The sequence below is a fragment of the Nematostella vectensis genome, chromosome 9 (genome assembly GCF_932526225.1).
Source record: "Nematostella vectensis chromosome 9, jaNemVect1.1, whole genome shotgun sequence".
Taxonomy (NCBI): domain Eukaryota; kingdom Metazoa; phylum Cnidaria; class Anthozoa; order Actiniaria; family Edwardsiidae; genus Nematostella; species Nematostella vectensis.
In genome coordinates, this window is record NC_064042.1 from 4365076 (window position 1) to 4385878 (window position 20803).

General features: G+C 42.4%; 2 protein-coding genes and 1 long non-coding RNA gene across 5 annotated transcripts; all 3 read right to left on the bottom strand.

Annotated features, from left to right (window-relative positions):
* Positions 1-417: 417 nt before the first annotated feature.
* LOC116617341 (calcium homeostasis modulator protein 6-like) lies at positions 418-3461 on the bottom strand. Its single transcript, XM_032379979.2, has one exon. It carries the CDS (start codon positions 2007-2009, stop codon positions 1095-1097), a length of 915 nt encoding a protein of 304 aa, XP_032235870.2. The 5' UTR covers positions 2010-3461; the 3' UTR covers positions 418-1094.
* A 143-nt stretch (positions 3462-3604) lies between these two features.
* On the bottom strand, positions 3605-20002 carry LOC5517323 (hemicentin-1). 3 transcript variants are annotated; one of them, XM_048732847.1, is made up of 17 exons: positions 19781-20002; positions 18123-18206; positions 17507-17548; positions 16496-16801; positions 15263-15574; positions 14717-15019; positions 13525-13773; positions 12617-12898; positions 12165-12446; positions 9139-9423; positions 8781-9056; positions 8098-8382; positions 7479-7733; positions 7097-7261; positions 6587-6608; positions 6095-6140; positions 3605-4272 (listed from the first exon to the last, which is right to left on the bottom strand). In XM_048732847.1, exons 2-17 carry the CDS (start codon positions 18184-18186, stop codon positions 3970-3972), a joined length of 3477 nt encoding a protein of 1158 aa, XP_048588804.1. In that variant the 5' UTR covers positions 18187-18206; positions 19781-20002; the 3' UTR covers positions 3605-3969. The 3 variants fall into 3 exon arrangements, with proteins under 3 accessions (XP_048588804.1, XP_048588806.1, XP_048588805.1); XM_048732849.1 differs by lacking the exon at positions 14717-15019; XM_048732848.1 differs by lacking the exon at positions 9139-9423.
* On the bottom strand, positions 4974-6085 carry LOC125572377. Its single transcript, XR_007313800.1, has 2 exons — positions 5969-6085; positions 4974-5847 (listed from the first exon to the last, which is right to left on the bottom strand). It is a non-coding gene; the product is annotated as an uncharacterized LOC125572377 (long non-coding RNA).
* Positions 20003-20803: the final 801 nt, after the last annotated feature.

Sequence of the window (20803 nt, forward strand, 5' to 3'; positions counted from 1 at the left end):
TGGTGGCGTTTTACCGGCGAACTGTCACATTTCGAAGAATGCTAAGAAAACTAAACCAAACCTAAGGCTATAGTTTTCTTTACGACTCCCTCATTATCAAACAAACATGTCATCCTTTGTACAGTGTGGTTTTAATGCTGTACAGTTTGTCAAAACAACGACTGAAGTAATCCTTTCGTACTTTTACTCGAACGAGTCAACACTGAGATTTTGTTTTCGCCAGAACAAGCGCATGCGCATACGCTATTCAGCACTGGCGGTAGCACTATAGTCCATGTCGTGGAGCACGTCACTATGTTGTGTAGTGTTCAGGAACTTGCCCAGAAGGTATAAAAAGACACAGTAAGTGGTTATCTGGGTTCCGCTGTATTGCTGTAAAGAAAAATTGTAACAAAAAAATGCACAAATTCACCCCACTTGGTGCGACGGACAACTTTATTTCAACCAAAATGGGAGCAATTCAGGGACAACACGAAATTACAATTAATATAAATTGTCATATTGATACAGAGTAGCAATTGTATCAAATTTTACCAGTTTACGTTTTACAAAATCCTCGCAAACAATGACACATATTCTATTTCATTTCGTTCTCTTATACATTTCGTGTCCTTTTATAAACGCTCAGAGCTCGCTCACACATCTTTCGACAAACCTCGCGTTAAAAAATAGCCTGATCTTAAAATGTCTAGTCGCTAAACGGATGATCGCCCGGCTACCCTATACCCTGTAGGCGTGTGATTATTTTGACCTCAAGCGGCCATATAGCGAACTCGAATTCCGAATCGACTTCAAACCCGCTGGATAACCAAAAAAACCGCCTTTAACCAGCTTATTCTGTTACCCTTATTTGGTTTGCAAGCTTTACAAGGTTCTACCTAACCCTAATTGATCTGGCTAAAGGTGTCTTATATAGAACCTTCTTTTGTAATCTTTTGTAATGTGATGTTTATTTTATTCAACCTGTACAGTACATATGGAGTAAATAACTACAGTACTTACGCTGCCTGTGTTAGATTCACTAGCTTTCAGATTTCCAAGTTCCAAACTGTCAAAGGTTGTGGCTGACTGCCCACCTTATTGTTAGCGCAGCTTTATAGAAAGATAACATTAAGTGTCTGGTGGCCCTTAGTACTGTCCTCACCAATTCCTTGCGGTAACATCTGATGCCTATAAGGTTTGCTGAGATCCCCTGCGATACGCGGATAATTCCACTGTAGTTTTTCTCGCACCATCTCCAACTGTCTGTACTCGTTAGATGTGAGAGTTTTTGCGTTCTCAAACTCATCATGAACGTTACTCTTGCCTGCCATGTCCGCGCGTTGCTCCAACAAAACCTTGAATTCCCCTGCCGCAGTCTCTGCCTCTAGCTTATCATAATGATCGAGTTCCGGCAGACTTCCCTCCGCTCGCATACACCAGCACCTCCGAATACACACAACAATAAACGCCAACATCACAATTGAGTCGAATAGGATCCATGCCAGCATTTCGGAATCCGCCTTTGCCTTACTGAATGTCTCATCAACATTCGCCTTGACTTGCGCCACCGTGCTCCCATTCAGTGCGCGCAGAGCCCTATCTAAAGCAAGTTTCTTTGGGCCGAGTTTGAGGCAGATGTAGTAGTTGGAGCGCATTAGTGCAACAACGATCCAGACTCCAGGCGGGAGGAGCGCTTGAAAGAGAATCTTGACCAGATTTTTCGTCACCCATCGCTTACTGAAATGCGCTCCCCAACAACCCGTAACAACTTCCCAGAAAGTGGGGAACAGCAGAAGAGTTAAGCTGAATAGGCAGATAGCGGGGCCGAACAGAAACAGGCTCCCGTACATGAAATAGCGCGAGGGAGGGCACTCGAAGACATCCTTTTCGAAAATCCTTTCAATTCCGAACACCAAAACCAGTACCAATACCTGCTTGAGCGTAATTTTCGAACTCTTAGGAACGATTGCGCTTGGATTCAATGCGCTTAGATTCGAGAGAGAAGGAAGAAATTTCACGAAAGACATGACTATAGCGCGCTTCAGGATTTTCTAATACTGATATAGTATGGTCAAATAACGGTCCTTTATATACTCGGTATGTTTTGGGTGAGTGATTGCGGAAAACAGTTGCCAGCAAGGCATGAATTGATTATTTCGATTGTTTTTTAATCACTTTATTTATTTCGTCAAGACCAAGTAAAAAAAAAAAAGAAATAGAAAAAATACTTTCTCTTGTTCCACGATGGATATGAATGACAAACAGCAAATAATGTGTTAGCCGTATCTCATGCGGTCAGATAAATAACAGTTGGATAATAACATAATAATAACAAAATAACAGTTGAAGGACTGCGCCGTTATTAATTATAATTGACTAAGGAGGAAATTGCGGCATTTCCTGCACTCAACGACACTCATTTCAAAACATAAATTCATATTCGCCGAAAGGTTGGTCTTGTCCGTCCAAATATATAAATCTATTTCAAATAAATTGACGTATTGCATAAACCATGGATAAAACACTGGAAAATCCGTGTTGCCTTGTATAAAAAATAAGCAACTAACCGTGATGTGACGAATCCTGGTTAAAAACACCTACATTGCTTTCAAGGACTAAGATATTGCCTTTTCATTTTATCCAAGAGGGTAAGACACGTGGATTCGCACGATGCAATGTTATTTGAAATTTCGTGATTGAAAGGGGGGCTGAATTCTGGAATCACGTGGTGTGAACCGAGCCTACACTATCATGCGCGTGGTGTGAACCGAGCCTACACTATCATGCGCGTGGTGTAGACTGAGCCTGCTACACTATCATGCGCGTGGTGTGAACCGAGCAAACTCTATCATCCGCGTGGTGTAGACTGAGCCTGCTACACTATCATGTGCGTGGTGTGAACCCGGCCTACACCATCAAGCCCTAGAATGTGTCCCTCCATTTGCCCATGATACTGAAGGACTCTAAATTACTAATACATCTTTGAAATTTAGCTACTGGGAAGACCATGTCTTACAGATGGAGAAATAAAAAATACATTCTCTTCTTCTGTCTTATAAAACCCCTGGATTTCCGAGAAGAATGAATATGGATCACAATGAATAATCTCTGCATTTCAAAGAAAAATCGCATCTATGCTATGGTTTATGCCGTCGTGTACATTCAAGGGACCAACAATTTCATCCCACAGACGGCTCAATGTCTCGTTCTTGAAGGAATAATAGCTCTCATCTGGGCTTGACATAGCAGTATTATTATTAAATAATGCCTACTTCTAAAACGGAAGGACGATTATTATAATTGCCTGAAGAGAAAATATGCCATTTCCTGCACTCATCGGCACTCATCAAAGTATAAATTCATAAAAGTATTCGCCGTCAAGTTGCTACATGGCCTCGTAGTCCAAGTATACATAAATTTCAGTCGTAGCCGGGTTGCCGCGTGGTTATCAAATAAGTAAGCAAAGAAATGTGACGATAAAGAGAATTCTGGTTAAGAACGGTAGCATATAGTTGATAAAGCTATCAACTATGTGCGTCTGAGCACCTTATTTGCTTTCAAGGATCGAAGATGTTATCCAAGATGCACGGCGGGTTACGACGCATTGATTCGCACGATTCAATGTTATTTGACATGGGTTTATATCTTATTACAAAAAGGATCGCCACTAGTAATGGTGCGCAAAGTATGCTAAAGGCTCGTGTTTCTCCTATGTTCTGTACATTTTAAAGTCATTGACACGACGTGTGAACCGAGCCTTCACTATCAAGCAATGATAGTGGTATTGACATGAGTAAACATAGTTTGGACTAACTTTATCGCTCTACGTTCAGTTTGACTCCATAGCGTATAACGGTATCCATACGCGTAAGCATAGAGTAGACTAAGCTTAATCGCTCTACGCTTCGTCGCTGTACTCTCAGTTTCACTCCATAGTACTGGTTTCGATAAGCGTCAACAAACGACGTACCTTTGTTGCTCTACACTTCACGCCATAGTACTGGTATCAAGTTTTGCGTAGTGCGACTCGAGGCTTCCAATGTCAAGTTGCTCATACTGCTGTATGTTCTCATACAAAGCTTCTCCTGGTCCTGTCTGGCCCTGGGGCCTGCTCAAAGATGCGTATCTATCATTTGATTGGTCGGCATCCTGCGAGGCGTATAAGACACACCTTGCACTGCGTGAGCCGACCTCGTCGTATACTGGTTCTTCTGTGTTTCCTTCATGGCTTGCGTAGCTGGCGTTTATAACTCCCCCCAAAGTGTGCAAGGCGAGCGGTTGATTCCTCTCCTGTGTAGAACAGTAAAACAATATACAGCAGTCTTGTATAGAAGAATGCCGGTAACCTTCGCCTTTGTAATTGTTTATGATTGAAAATACACCATCCACGACTGAAGTCTGATTGATACTTAATCAATGATATTTGATAGTTTGAGTTTAAGATAAGTTTCTCAGTTACTTGCTTGAATAAGCCGATGGAAATGGATCCTTTGTGTGACTCAGCTTTGAGTGGGAGCATAAAATTTTTGGCGTGATAGGCCTTTTTAACACAACTATCCTGGAGCTACCCTGGGTTTAATAGTTTCTCAAACCGCACTTTTTGGCTTTGGAGAATGTTACGATTTGATGCGTTTCACGATTATATTCCGCAACAATTCGAGTCGAATTAGTTGAATTGTTTTCCGACGTTTTCCAATCATGAAAGACTTTGAAAGAAACTATAAGCAAATGGCTTGTTCATGTTACTTAAACCCATAAATCCGCGATGTTAAATAATGTAACGCTAACTAAAACCCCGAAAATTACTTCAAACGAGGGGTTACTTGAAAGTGGTCCCATCTTTATTAGCGAGCGTTTATGGACTCCCTGATGTACCCTGGAAGCCTATTTGCTGTTGTTATACCATTTGATGATTGATAGTCGCAAATTAAATGATCAAACATTCGACTCTGAGTGAGCGCCAGCTTTCTCTCCGTCGAACCACTGCTGGCTTTTGTCTTTATCCATCGACACTAATGCTAAACCTAGATGAATGGGTGCGTATACCTGTTCCTGTTTGTCTTTATCCATCGACACTAATGCTAAACCTAGATGAATGGGTGCGTATACCTGTTCCTGTTTGTCTTTATCCATCGACACTAATGCTAAACCTAGATGAATGGGTGCGTATACCTGTTCCTGTTTGTCTTTATCCATCGACACTAATGCTAAACCTAGATGAATGGGTGCGTATACCTGTTCCTGTTTGTCTTTATCCATCGACACTAATGCTACACCTAGATGAATGGGTGCGTATACCTGTTCCTGTTTGTCTTTATCCATTGACACTAATGCTAAACCTAGATGAATCGGTGCGTATACCTGTTCCTGTTTGTCTTTATCCATCGACACTAATGATAAACCTAGATGAATGGGTGCGTATACCTGTTCCTGTTTGTCTTGATCCATCGACACTAATGCTAAACCTAGATGAATAGGTGCGTATACCTGTTCCTGTTTGTCTTTATCCATTGACACTAATGCTAAACCTAGATGAATGGGTGTGTATACCTGTTCCTGTTTGTCTTTATCCATCGACACTAATGCTAAACCTAGATGAATGGGTGCGTATACCTGTTATTGTTTGTCTTTATCTATTGACTCTAATGCTAAACCTAGATGAATGGGTGCGTATACCTGTTCCTGTTTGTCTTTATCCATTGACACTAATGCTAAACCTAGATGAATCGGTGCGTATACCTGTTCCTGTTTGTCTTTATCCATCGACACTAATGATAAACCTAGATGAATGGGTGTGTATACCTGTTCCTGTTTGTCTTTATCCATCGACACTAATGCTAAACCTAGATGAATGGGTGCGTATACCTGTTATTGTTTGTCTTTATCCATCGACACTAATGCTACACCTAGATGAATGGGTGCGTATACCTGTTCCTGTTTGTCTTTATCCATTGACACTAAAACCTAGATGAATCGGTGCGTATACCTGTTCCTGTTTGTCTTTATCCATCGACACTAATGCTAAACCTAGATGAATGGGTGCGTATACCTGTCCCTGTTTGTCTTTATCCATTGACACTAATGCTAAACCTAGATGAATGGGTGCGTATACCTGTTCTTGTGTCGTCGGGTCAGCGTCCGCGTTTGCTTGGTCATCCCTATCGAGACAAATGAACGCGGTATTGAGTCGCTATAACAAGGCTGTGCCTACAGCTACCTTCTTTGCTGCCAGCCTCTATTCCCCATTCTTACATTGCGCGGGAGATTGGGTCGAGGTGATGCATGCTGGGACGATTTTGGGGGACGCAGTTGGAATGGCATCGTAAACATGTTGATTTGATACTGAATAAAAGCAAGACAATGTAGGTTTTGGCAATTCTGCTCCCGGAATATATCAGCCAGATACATAACATCAACATTGGCAACGTTCGACGCCATGTTGAATAGCGTCCCCTAAAGTCGTCCCAGCATGATGTTCGCTTATCAACTCGACCCAATCCTCCGCACAACTGAATGTGGCTCTTTTCCGTAAACCACACGAATGAAGCGGCCTCCTTTCTAGGTCCTGAGAGAAGTCTCTTCACGACGGTGCCATTGGGTTTACCTTTTTTGAGCTTTTGTCATCTCTGAAAAAAAAAATGAATTTTAAAAATGGCATTATAAAGATCTATCCCTCCTTTACCCACAATGGAGAAATTTTATTAAGGGCTCTCCCCTCCACTAGTCCGTAAGGGATTTTTCACCCCCAAGAAATCAACACTTAGAGTCCTTCTCCCCCCCCCCCCCCCCCCCCCTATGAAGATGCCTTTTGTTAACCTGGCTATTCATACATGCCATTGTAGCATCGTCCGAAATCTTTAGAGTAGTAACCAGGCAAACGAGCCCTAACACCGATAAGATATTGTGTAACCTTTGTATATACATGGAAGGCAAGTATAAGACTTTCCCTGAGCAATTTATAATATCTTATGATTACCCATCTGTTTTGGCGTTTCTAAAAGGGAAAATACATGCTAGCTTTGCAAATATGGTAAGTACGATTGCCCATATAGGTAATTTTAAAAGCTGACCCCTGAACTTATTATTTGTTAGATTATCACGTGCCCAAAAATACCTTTGCGCCTTGTCCAGCACGTGATAGCGATAAGAAGAAGTATGACAACGAAGAGCACTGGTACCGAGACCAGGAACAGGTTCTGGAAAGTATCACTTTGCTTTGTCTCATCACCAACCAGACTTTTCACTGGACCAGACATGTTCGTGGTGGGACTGCTGCAATCTAGGAATAAGTATGCGAATTTTATCTTTAGCTTTTTGCGTGCGTTTTAGCAGATCCTTTCCTACCAGGGAAGCAGCCAGTGAATTTCAGGGGGAGAGGGGTGGGGTAATAAGGATGTCTAGATCTATGCAAACACACAAGAAAGTTGATTCGGAATGACTTGTATCCTCAAAAACAAACACAAAGGAAAACAAAGGATTAGAATTAGTAAACATACCTTTCACCGTTACGACAGTTGTAGCAGTCTCTCCATCACCAACGACGTTGTAAGGTACGCACTTGTACACCACGTGACCTAGTGACGTCAGTCGCACAGTGTGGGTGGGGAAAGGGCTGGTGACTAGCAAGGAATCGTTCCTGTAGATACGGTATCCCTGTGGTGCAGGCTTGGCCACTGAGTTGCATGCCAACACAGCGCTGTCGTAGAGGCAGGCGGTCACGGTTAACTTCAGGGATATGTGCTCTGGTTTGTCTAGATTGATGTAAAAAGCAACTGGAATCAGCATCAAGAGTGTACCCTTTGTTCTCCTTGTTTGCCCCGCAAAGAGTTGTCAAACCCTTTTCAGTTGACACTGAACAAGTCGTGTTGCACTAGTCACTTTTAAGAGATGCCCTGCATTTATTTGGACTGGGCTTGAGCCTATTTTCTGGATGCTATAACCTTGAGACTGGATATATGATGGCGACGTCACCCACTGTTATCTACCCTTGCATATGATAAATACTAGTACTCGACAACAGATTAAATAAACTTCAAACAACACAAAGTATTTGGGGGACAATGCCTATACGTATCTCTGTTTGGCTGGATTCTCCTGATATTAGTAAAAACTCACAATGGACTATCAGCTGGGCAGGTGGCGAAAATCCACTACCGACGATGTTGGTCGCTTCACATGTATAGTTGCCCTGATCGGCTCGTCCCACAGGCGCAAATACCAAGTAACGTCCACCACGTTCTGCGCGCACTCTTGGGTGTGTCGCTAGATTGATTTCGGCGCCATCTTTTAGCCAGGTGTACGAGCTGACTGAGGGCTGACTACCTTCCACTGTACATCTTAGCGTTAAGCCTTCCCCCTCATTAGCACTTGCTTGTGCAGTAACCATAACTGTAGGGCGATCTGTTAAAAAAGATAACGGAATCATATTGATCATCCTTGGCGTTTGGTGTTTTGGATGCCCCTGACAAAAAAGAAAGTTAATACTTTAGTTTTGGGCTAGTATATGAATTGCCTTTCGTTTGTTTTACAAGTTTCAGATGCTTTGCCAGGAATTTTCAGTAGGGTTAACGCAGCCAGGAATTTAAAGAAGATGTAAAATCAAATGGTGGATACCACCGTCAGGGCCGGCCCCTCCCACCATATATTATATATGTTGGTGCCCACTTTCGGGTGGGGCTTTAGTTTTTTAGCGAATTATTGCTTCGCCCTAGTGATTAATAAATTACAAAACCCCAATTGATGTGTTCGCCCCTGCGCGTACTTATTTCGCGCCTAGGTGTAAAGTACTTAAGACTCACAATTGATAATCAGTGCAGCAGTTGATGACCCGCCGCCGATGGCGTTGTGAGCAATGCAAGTGTAATTCCCTTGATCACTCCGTTGCACGCCAATGAATGCTAAGAGTTTCCCATTTCTTTCCTGAGTCACTTGAGAACCGGCAGACGTGTTGAAAACGGAACCGTCCTTTAGCCAGTTGTAACGATCAATTTCCGGCTGACTTACTGTCCGACACACGAGCGTCACATTGGAGCCCTCTGTAACTGTAAGTGGCGTGACCGTGACGGAAGGCTCGACTGAAAATATCAATAAAAGCATAAGAACATTATGGGCTGCTATAGGGTATTCATTTTAAAGGAATGTGAAGTTTTTACTTACAGTTCACGATCAACTTTGCAGAGGAGGCTCTTCCTATTCCCGCGCTGTTTAGTGCAACGCAGGAATACATTCCCTGGTCCCTCCTAGCCACAGGCGAGAACACTAAGTCCCGTCCACCATTCGCTGTGCTAACACTTGGGCGTGTCGCAGGGTCAAAAGATTGGCTTTCTTTAATCCACGTAAAAGAAGTGGCTGGAGGTCTACCGCTGACCAGCACGCTACACTTCAAGGTTGCATTATCTCCTTCTTTTGCTACCAGTGGAGAAACGCTGGTAACAGAGGGGTCTAGAAAAATAAATACATTATAGCGGAGCTCCCACGCGGAGCGAAGCGCCGTGTGAGCGGAGCCCCATACCTAAGAAAAAGTGGTATATAAAACAAATATGATAACAAATATTGGTAACCCATCGACTCGAGTTTTCGTGACACGATGTCCGTCCATCCGTCCGTCCGTCCCTTAAAAGTATCGTATGACAATCAAACTTGGCGGGTGTCATGTATGTGTCGAGGGAAGTGCAAAACTGTGGTCAAGTGATTGGTGACGTCATCAATGACGTCACTAGAAGCAAAAATATGATGACGTCAACAAAATAAAAATATACATTTAAATTTCATTAAAGAAACATTGCATGACAACAAAACTCGGTACGTGTGATGTATGTTTCAAGTGGGGTGCAATGAGATGGTCATGTGACGTCATCGATGACGTCAATAAAGTAAAACTACCCTGACGCCGAAACATCGTATGACAACTAACCTTGTTATGTGTCATGTAGTATATGTCAAGGATGGGGGAAAGGAGTTATAACAAGTCGTGTGATCTGTGAAATCGTTGACGTCGTCAAAAACAGAAATATTTAAATATTTCTTTAATTATTGAGCGAAAATAAGGAAAGGTTTGGTCGTTTCGAGCTCCCCTTCAGGCAATGCCTAAATCTATATATTACCGTTTCAATGGGTAGGTCTGTCGTCGACAACAACCACTGACTAAGTATGTTTTGAAAAGTAAGCAAGAGCCAAAACTTACAGTGAATGGTCATCCGAGAAGCTTGCGAAATCCCATTACCGACACTGTTGCTCGCTTCACACGTGTAGCTGCCCTGGTCAGTTCTGTATACAGGCGCAAACAAGAGATCTCTTCCTCCGTGAGTCACGCTCACATTAGGGTGTGTAGCTGGGTTGAACGTCAAGCCATCTTTACGCCATGTGTATGAGAGAACTGGGGGCTGACTTCTTATCACGGAACACCTTAGCGTTGCTAGCCCCCCTTCGCTTGCAACGATTGATTGAAGAGAGACTTCAGGGGGATCTAAAAGATAGGTGCTTATTAAGGAGAATTGAGCGGAGCCCCATACCTAAGAAAAAGTGGTATATAAAACAAATATGATAACAAATATTGGTAACCCATCGACTCGAGTTTTCGTGACACGATGTCCGTCCATCCGTCCGTCCGTCTCTTAAAACTATCGTATGACAATCAAACTTGGCGGGTGTCATGTATGTGTCGAGGGAAGTGCAAAACTGTGGTCAAGTGATTGGTGACGTCATCGATGACGTCACTAGAAGCAAAAAATATGATGACGTCAACAAAATAAAAATATACATTTAAATGTCATTAAAGAAACATTGTATGACAACAAAACTCGGTACGTGTGATGTATGTTTCAAGTGGGGTGCAATGAGATGGTCATTTGACGTCATCGATGATGTCAATAAAGTAAAACTACCCTGACGCCGAAACATCGTATGACAACTAACCTTGTTATGTGTCATGTAGTATATGTCAAGGATGGGGGGAAGGGGCTATAACAAGTCGTGTGATCTGTGAAATCGTTGACGTCGTCAAAAACAGAAATATTTAAATATTTCTTTAATTATTGAGCGAAAATAAGGAAAGGTTTGGTCGTTTCGAGCTCCCCTTCAGGCAATGCCTAAATCTATATATTACCGTTTCAAGGGTAGGTCTGTCGTCGACAACAACCACTGACTAAGTATGTTTTGAAAAGTAAGCAAGAGCCAAAACTTACAGTGAATGGTCATCCGAGAAGCTTGCGAAATCCCATTACCGACACTGTTGCTCGCTTCACACGTGTAGCTGCCCTGGTCAGTTCGGTATACAGGCGCAAACAAGAGATCTCTTCCTCCGTGAGTCACGCTCACATTAGGGTGTGTAGCTGGGTTGAACGTCAAGCCATCTTTACGCCATGTGTATGAGAGAACTGGGGGCTGACTTCTTATCACGGAACACCTCAGCGTTGCTAGCCCCCCTTCGCTTGCAACGATTGATTGAAGAGAGACTTCAGGGGGATCTAAAAGATAGGTGCTTATTAAGGAGAATTGAGCGGAGCCCCATACCTAAGAAAAAGTGGTATATAAAACAAATATGATAACAAATATTGGTAACCCATCGACTCGAGTTTTCGTGACACGATGTCCGTCCATCCGTCCGTCCGTCTCTTAAAAGTACCGTATGACAATCAAACTTGGCGGGTGTCATGTATGTGTCGAGGGAAGTGCAAAACTGTGGTCAAGTGATTGGTGACGTCATCGATGACGTCACTAGAAGCAAAAATATGATGACGTCAACAAAATAAAAATATACATTTAAATGTCATTAAGAAATATTGTATGACAACAAAACTCGGTACGTGTGATGTATGTTTCAAGTGGGGTGCAATGAGATGGTCATTTGACGTCATCGATGATGTCAATAAAGTAAAACTACCCTGACGCCGAAACATCGTATGACAACTAACCTTGTTATGTGTCATGTAGTATATGTCAAGGATGGGGGGAAGGGGCTATAACAAGTCGTGTGATCTGTGAAATCGTCGACGTCGTCAAAAACAGAAATATTTAAATATTTCTTTAATTATTGAGCGAAAATAAGGAAAGGTTTGGTCGTTTCGAGCTCCCCTTCAGGCAATGCCTAAATCTATATATTACCGTTTCAATGGGTAGGTCTGTCGTCGACAACAACCACTGACTAAGTATGTTTTGAAAAGTAAGCAAGAGCCAAAACTTACAGTGAATGGTCATCCGAGAAGCTTGCGAAGTCCCATTACCGACACTGTTGCTCGCTTCACACGTGTAGCTGCCCTGGTCAGTTCGGTATACAGGCGCAAACAAGAGATCTCTTCCTCCGTGAGTCACGCTCACATTAGGGTGTGTAGCTGGGTTGAACGTCACGCCATCTTTACGCCATGTGTATGAGAGAACTGGGGGCTGACTTCTTATCACGGAACACCTCAGCGTTGCTAGCCCCCCTTCGCTTGCAACGATTGATTGAAGAGAGACTTCAGGGGGATCTAAAAGATAGGTGCTTATTAAGGAGAATTGATTATATATCTTTATTTTTTATGTTATTGTTGTCGTTGATGTTTTATTGTTATCGTTGTTTTCGTGTATGATCATCGGTAAACAAACTCGAGAACATCGTCATACACGATACACGTTGCTTGATAAAAACATTGCTTACAGTTTACAGTCATCTTGGCAGCGATAAATCTTCCTATTCCCACACTGTTTAGTGCAACGCAGGAATACATGCCCTGATCCGTCCTTCTCAGAGATGAGAACACCAAGTATCGTCCGCCATTGGTTGTGCTGACACATGGGCGTGTCGCGGAGTCAAATAATAAGCCGTCTTTCATCCACGTGAACGAACTGGCTGGAGGTCGACCGCTGACCACGGTACACCTCAAAGTTGCACTATTTCCTTGATTCGCCATTACAGGAAAGACCTTTGTATCCGGGGGGACTGGAAAAAGATTTGTAAAAAGCTCAGTTAATAATATTTAAAACCTTAGCGAACACTAGCGAATACAGATAGTTTATTTCACAACACAACCGACACTTTAGTTCGGTGGTAAAGAAGTTTAAGGGTGTTAGGAAAATAGGTTGTTATGTGATCTTGGTTGCTACGTTGACACGCGCTCTCGCAATTTAGGCGGGAAAAATCGCTTCCGGTTTGAAAATGGCGGGCGTGCGTTTGTTCACACCGGTCAAAAATGTTTCATTTTTTCCTCATTTTTTTATAAAATTTATCATACTAATATGCTAAGATGCTGCAAAAAAGAGAAAAGATGTGCTAAGGCAGCACAAAGTCGCTGGTCTGAAGGCAGCGTGAGAGCGCCGTGCACCTCTGGCCGTGCACTAGGATTTCATCTAATGACGTCATCAATATGTAGCCCGATGAGTCACTAGTCCAATTGACCAATTTCAGCAATAAAACTCTTTTTCGGACAAATCTACGCTAATTTAAAATTTCCCTAGCAACCTAAGTTCCGAACACCCTTGAGACAGAACGCATTTCTACTTGCTGGCATCGAATGTTTTTCATTCTTGCTAAAACTCCCAAATACCTGTGGTATATTGGCTACTCACAGTTAATAGTAAGTGAAACACCTGGCGAGATCTTGGTAACGGCGTTTTGACTCGCGGTGCACGTGTAAAATCCTTGATCAGTTCTCTTTACAGGTGCGAAAACCAGGTCCCGACCACCGTTTTGAAGGTGGATATTTGCCGGGAGAGAAAAAGGTGATCCATTTCGCGCCCAGGAATAAGAGAAAGCTCCCGACTGGCCTGTCACAGTGCAAGTGAACGTTGTGCTTGTACTCTCATTGAGCAATAGATCTACAATCAGAATGAGTTTGTGTCTCAAGAAACCTTTTGCTGTATTATCGGAGCTGCAGCTGGCCTAGAGATATTAGAGGAGACGGTCACGATACAGAGACATACAAAAACTATCAGGAGAAGGCACAGCCACGCCTCTACCGGTCCCTTCCTTATAATTATATGAAAATATTTGAGGGCACGTGTTCCAAGTGCTCCACCTCTTGCTACGGCCATGTTTAGTCAGCCCTTAAACGCCCCTTTGTAATAGATCCAGTAAAGCTTGACCTGCAGAGGAGCTCCACCTTACACCGACTTTTTACTATTCCTGATATCTTTTTTACTGCTTATACGATTTGCCTCATGCACAGCCTTCTTGTATGTTCTCTTCTTCCAGAAACTTGCAAACCCTCATCCTGCTGACAGCGATCAAGGACTCACAACAATTAAATGTAAAAATGGATTTGTGGAGTTTTGGAGTTTGCCGCTCGAAATAAATGGCACAGAAATTATTTTAGATGATGATTATGGCTCAAGCCGATAGGAAAACCTGACGTAGCCCATCCAGGAAAAGTGAGAAAATGGAGCTATGTGATTGCTATATGTCCGTTGTACGTAGGAGGAGTTAAAATGTTATTCTGTCAATACAAAGAGCAACATCAAGAGAGTAATAGATAATGATGCCTGTTCCGAGACAGAACAGACATTTATTTTTAGATAAGCCCTTACATTGGCTAGCGCTAACGTCTCCTACAGCACGACTCTCACTTACGATCAAGCCCGCAGGGCAAAACAGAGTTAAAAGCAGAGGCTGTTATTGCAATGTTTTTAAAAACATACCTTCCTTTTTAGAGTCAGACTATTTGAAATAGCCCTGCACAATTAAATTCAGTGCAATATATTTTTGTGTTTCATGTATCTATTGTTGTCACGTACATGAAAGCGTGGTGAGGAGATGCCATACCATATTGACAAATGACCCCGGCGTCTTCGCCATGACTGCAGTCATGTGAGCCCCAACCGTTGAATGGACACTGAGATATATCGTTCTCTGAACCAGTGCACCGGACCCCGTCCATCCAGATCTGACCAGATCCCTGACCAAAATGGGCTGATCCTACGGCCCGTACTGCGACATATCCCAGCATTCCACAAACAACTTTGGCGTCATTCATGTCCCATGAGTCATCGCATACTGTGCCCCAGGCTCCTTGATGAAGAATTTCCACGCGACCAGCTTGGGGCGATCCTCCTCCCATCAAACGCACTAAGAAAATTGAAATGTATGTTACAACAATGTTGTTCAAAGCATGCACAGATAAAAATTGTTGATGATGAAAATTCTGATTGCAAGTGATAATTAGAGGTAATGATGATGTTAAAGAAGCTTTTGATGATGTTGATCGTGATTATGTTAGTGGTAATTATGATGAACGGTGATGACATGGTCCGTGTGCGCATTACAAATGATGGATGTTTAGTCTGTTAAAAGCTTAATCTCTGACCATACCATATTGACAAATGACCCCTGCGTCTTCGTGATGACCACAGTTGTGTGCGCCCCATCCATTGAATAGACACTGAAATATGTCCCTTTCTCTACCAGTGCATCGGACATCGTCCATCCAGATAGGATCTGATCCCTGACCGAAGTGAGCTGATCCTACGGCCTGTCCTGCGGTATATCCCAGCATTCCACACACCACTTTGGCGTCGTTCAGGTCCCAAAAGTCATCGCATACTGTGCCCCAGACTCCTTGATAAAATATTTCCACGCGGCCTTCTAGCGATGATGAGCCCCCTACCAGACGCACTGAATGATCTTTGCATGGAAACGAAACAGTAAACAAAACAATATAACAACTAGAATGATACAAAAAGGCCTTGCCTTTCCGGCTTTCTATGCGGCAAAGGAAAAGCAACTTTGAGAAACGAAAAAGACTTTTCTCTCAATCATTATTTCTGCATATAGATTCACCACCAAACAAAAATAGTTTGATCCTATAAGAGATCTCCCTTTCTCCTCCGTCTCCCTTTCTCCTCCGTCTCCCTTTCCCCTCCATTCTCAAATTATCAAAATCCTTCCAGGGAGGTATGTTTTTTTTAACTACCAAAGGCAAAGGTTTTTTTGGATAAGATAGAAAGACCACGACATCAACTAAGAGCTAATACAAATGCCAAAGTGGAGCCATCTCAAAAAGTAGAGCCAACACAACACATAGTTTACCATCGGGAAATCCACCAAGCCGGAAGAAACAATAATATCTTAAAGGGTGATTTCCAAAACCCTTGATGAGAGGTATAGCTCTTTTCTACAATCGCACAAGAAAATAAAATTTGATGTATTTATCAAGAGGACTTTAAAGATATCTCGAGAGTTTCGCTAGACTACCAGTGAGTGCAGAGCTCCGAAAATATCGAAAAAGCAGTGCCGCAGATCAAACATCTCGAAGTTAAAAATAATTTGGAATAACATTGGAATAACGGGGAATTGCTTTTAAATTGTTTTCCGCAACAACAACGACAAAAAAAATGTAATTTCGAATTTTAAACTAAAAAAAATGGGGGGGGGGGCTTGCTTGAAATGATTTATCTTCTTTGCTTTTTGCTTGGAGCTCTGCGCACGACAAAGTCTAGCGGCAATGACGAATTGGATCAGGCGCGCGCCTTCTATACCGCACGTCCTTTATAGTTATAGTTATAGTTATAGTAGATAGCTATTCGATTAAATTAAAGATCACACCTTTTTGACAAATGACCCCTGCGTCTTTGTGATGACCACAGTTGTGTGAACCCCATCCATTGAATAGACACTGAAATATGTCCCTTTCTCTACCAGTGCATCGAACCTCGTCCATCCAGATCTGACCAGATCCCTGACCAAAATGGGCTGATCCTACGGCCCGTTCTGCGACATATCCCAGCATTCTACACACCACTTTGGCGTCGTTCAGGTCCCATGAATCATCACATACTGTGCCCCAGACTCCCTGGTGTAGAACTTCCACGCGGCCTTCTCGCATTGATGAGCGACCCCCCACAAGGCGAACTAAAAGAAGCCGAGGTTTAGGTAGTGTCAACAACTTTGCACTCAAGAGAATCTGGTCCAACAAGCTTGGGTTAGCAGACACAAAAGTTATTACACAAAAGCTTATTAAAACTTATTCATATCAAGCCAATTTTGTTCAGAATAGCAGCTAAATTTTACAGTATTCGAGTATAAAAAAAATCCTTTTAATACCTGTTTGTTTTTGACGTTTACACGGAAAACGTGTGTACAACATTTATCGCATCAGGCCCGTACACAGGATTTTTCTTGCGGGGGATGGGGGGAATCCGAAAAAGTGGACCTAAGCTTTCCAGTATGGACCTAATTTTTTCTGGATTAATTTATGCCATTTCCACAATAAGACGTTTGGATTTTTGACACACTAGAGTGATCTAGAATGCCTTTTTTTATCTAATTCTAATTCGCTTTTGCTTTATAGTTTTGTTTACAAAAAGAACGTATATTGCTAACCCCCCCCCCTGCACGGGCCCCCTGCGCCCCCCCCCCCCCCCCCCCCCTGGGTACGGGCTTGCTTATGGTAACATAAGCAACATTTAATGATCCTTCGATCCGGTATATTGTTAGGCTAATGATCCCTGATCCCGCGAGTTTCACGATCCCATATTTTGAAAATAATGATCCTGATTCAAAAATAAAGTTGATCGCTGATCGCATATACCTTGTTACATTTTCACTACTTCATACCTTCAGTGATGGGGGAAGCCACAATACTAGCAGCAAAGCCATCTGACAGACACACAAAGTGATATAACAGTGATATAACTCAGTACTTGGTAAATGCCCCGACTTTAACGGAGCTACGTGTTCTTAGCTGCTCAAAAGCCCTCGATTCGTTTGGACTCATCTCCAAAATAAAGAAAAATTCCAACATATCCAATAAAAAATACCCTTAACACCATAACCAATATGATGCTTGAAGTGAATAGTGAACCAATGCGGAAAGTCATAACTTACAGTATATATAACTTATAGTTTATATAACTTACTGCATAATCTCTTGGGACTTATACAAGGAAAATCTACACAAAAGTTCACCAAAACAGATAAAATGTGGAAAACAAGTGTTTATAAGTCAAAGAAGCGTAGAGTTACCGTGGATACGCTTGTTTATTTCATCGAGAGACAGCCATTTCCGGGTACGTATACAAAATATATGCAATGATCAGCGTGTGTATTGTCTAATGCTCTTTACCTATTGCGTATGAGTGAGTGTGGTAGCCATAAGAATCCCGTAGCTATGTGTGCTCTGATGCTTTAAGTGAATAGTGAACTAATGCGGAAATTGTAAGTCATAACTTACCTGAGAAGGGTAAAAGCCACATAAAAAGCAATGAAGCGAAGACTAGAGCCTCTATGCCCATCATATTTTAGCAACTCTTCATTTCTTTTCGTTGAAATAAAAAAAACACATTAGTGTTGATAATAAGGTAACGATATTCGGAGTAAGAAAATAACTCATAGTAGCTCAGACACCTTGTGGAGACGATTCATATGTACCTTTGTCAATTTACTCGAATTTACAGTTAACAGGCTTCTGTGCAAGCATCTAAACCACTTGCATCTATATATGACGTACTATATATGACGTATGATTTACAAAAACGTAGGAAGAAACGACCGGACAGCCTCTATCTGTTGTTGTACGTCGGACCTTGTGGTCGACTTTTTCTTTTGAAGGTTTTATTAATTAATCGGTTGTCGACGCAGACCACAAGGTCCGACGTACACCGACAGATAGAGGCTGTCCGGTCGTTTCTTCCTACGTTTTTATATATGACGGTTGGTTCTTTTTTTGTTTCAAAGGCTAAACCATCGGGTTGCTTCCCTTGTCGCTGGTTGACCCTTCAACAGATACCGGACACTCTCTTACTGCAATATCCCAGGGGACTTATAAAAGAAAAATCTACACAAAAGATCACCAAAACAGATAAAGTGTGGAAAACCACTGTTTATAAGTAAAAGAAGCGTAGACTCACCGCGAATACGCTTGATTATCTCATCGAGAGACAGTTATTTCCGGGTGCGTTTGTATACGAAATATATGCAATGTTAGCGTGAGTAAGTGTGATAACAATTAGAATCCTGTAGTTACGCGCGCTCTGATTGGCTTACAGAGTGGTTTTTCGCGCATGCGTAGAACAACTTGACCCCCTAAATCAATTGTAAATAATTTTATTTAACTGCGTGAAATCGATTTTCGCGTAAAGTGTAAGGATGGATGATAAAGGATGATAAAGGAAAAAATTACCTCTAAAGGCCAATATCTGGGTTTGTGCATTTCAGCCTCACGATTTTTGTGTTTTGAAAAAGGAAAATCAGTCCGAAATAAAAGGAAGTGATGGCCATTGTAAGAACTTGTATCTTCTTTCCCCATTTCTTTGAAGTGCGCATGTTAATGTGGGCCATCTGTAATCCATTTTATTATATGGATAGTAGTGTTTTACCGGAAACTACCCCCCCCCCCCTAATTTCCATATTTTCACTAGTGAATATATGAACAAGTTATGTACCGAAATGTCCCGGATGTATGCGCGCGTCAAATCAAAACAGCTTTCCCGCCCATTTGAGTAAGTACGCAGCTGCTTTGTCTCCTATTATCTTTGCTCTACAAAGGAGTTCTTTTGTCTCTATTCTTCACGTTCTTTGTGTCGAGGTGCGGATATTGTTCATTTGCCCAATCAAATTGCAGCTTGTAAGAGCTGCGTACTGACCCGCCCATTTCGACGATTTCTCGTCGGTAAAATAAGAAAATAATAATAATAATAATATTCAGTCATTCATAATTTTGTTTGCTTCAGTTTGTCCGTTAAATATTGTTTCCACCAATCGAAAAAAAAGCTTCATATCTTCGCTCTATATATGGCTAATCATCAAAATCCCCAGGGAGTTGATAACCAATGCAAATAGCTTTTAATAGCGTGAGAGAAGGACGCGGGGTGTGCAATGTAACAAACTCACCATCGGTGATTCAGGGCGTAGAGAGAGTTGGCGGGTGGGCCCCTCCGCCATCTTTCTCGCGTCTCGTCTCCTTGGTCTTCTCGTCTTCACGTTCTACTGCTCTACACTCTAAATCCCCAGGTTTTGCCGTACGAGTGGTTTGTGGGATATTATACAGAGCGCCCGGCTCAATCTCCTTCATCAGTTCAAAGCTTCGAGGGGTGTCTCGCTGATATGTGCATGGATAAGAGATCACGTGAGTGTTTGGGTGGCAAACTAGCGCGCGCTCAGGCTTTTAACGGCAAAATCAGCAACAAAAAGCAGCCAATTCAGATCTTACAAAGAAGCCAGGTTTTTTTTTTTCAGAAAGGGTTAGTATCATTTACAAAAAAAAAAATTGTCGTTCTCTGGTGTGACGGGCACAGTCATTCTTGTGATTATTTTGGTTTGAATTTGCCATCTTAGCGCAACTCCCCTTTTCGTCCTCAAAGGAGGCTCGCACTGTATTTATGCGTCCTAAGTCCGCATGCCCAGCGGGCAAGGTAGAATTCGAAACTGGACTATAAACACTTGAACAGACGAGCGCCAGGAACCCCCTGAAGTAAATACTGAGACTATCCGGGTATCGAAAGTAGGAGCCCTGTATGGTCCTTAGAGGGCTTTATGACAATAAACATGCAATTGGCAACTTGCACTAGCTGATCAAGTGACTTGTTGGCTGGCAAACTAAACACCAAAAGAAACGCTGAAGATGGCAATGAAGATAAGTCCGTTCTCATCAGCCAGCTGATTCATAAGCGCTGAATAAAGTTATTTTTGTTGGTTATTTGGCCGTAAACGCCGGAGCGCGCGCGTGTTTGCCGCTAAAAAAGTCACGTGATTTGTTATCACAATATTGTTGCCGCCTATTGTTAGCCTGGACAAGCAAGAAATCCCGGAAATACGTTCGTGTACCGAACGTCGTTTGAGCCAGGTTTATCCAGACCCAGGCTTCTTCCTCCGCACGCCAGAGGAAACCCAGTATTCGAAATTACCATTCCCGAA

Excerpts from the sequence above, each read along its gene's own strand:
- LOC116617341 (XM_032379979.2), bottom strand. The coding sequence starts at position 2,009 with ATGTCTTTCGTGAAATTTCTTCCTTCTCTCTCGAATCTAAGCGCATTG.
- LOC5517323 (XM_048732847.1), bottom strand. The coding sequence starts at position 18,186 with ATGATGGGCATAGAGGCTCTAGTCTTCGCTTCATTGCTTTTTATGTGG. Across the intron at positions 13,774-14,716 it reads CGGGGTCATTTGTCAATATG|ATCTATTGCTCAATGAGAGT; the intron begins GTATGGCATCTC and ends TTCTGATTGTAG. Across the intron at positions 7,262-7,478 it reads AACTGTCGTAACGGTGAAAG|ATTGCAGCAGTCCCACCACG; the intron begins GTATGTTTACTA and ends ACTTATTCCTAG.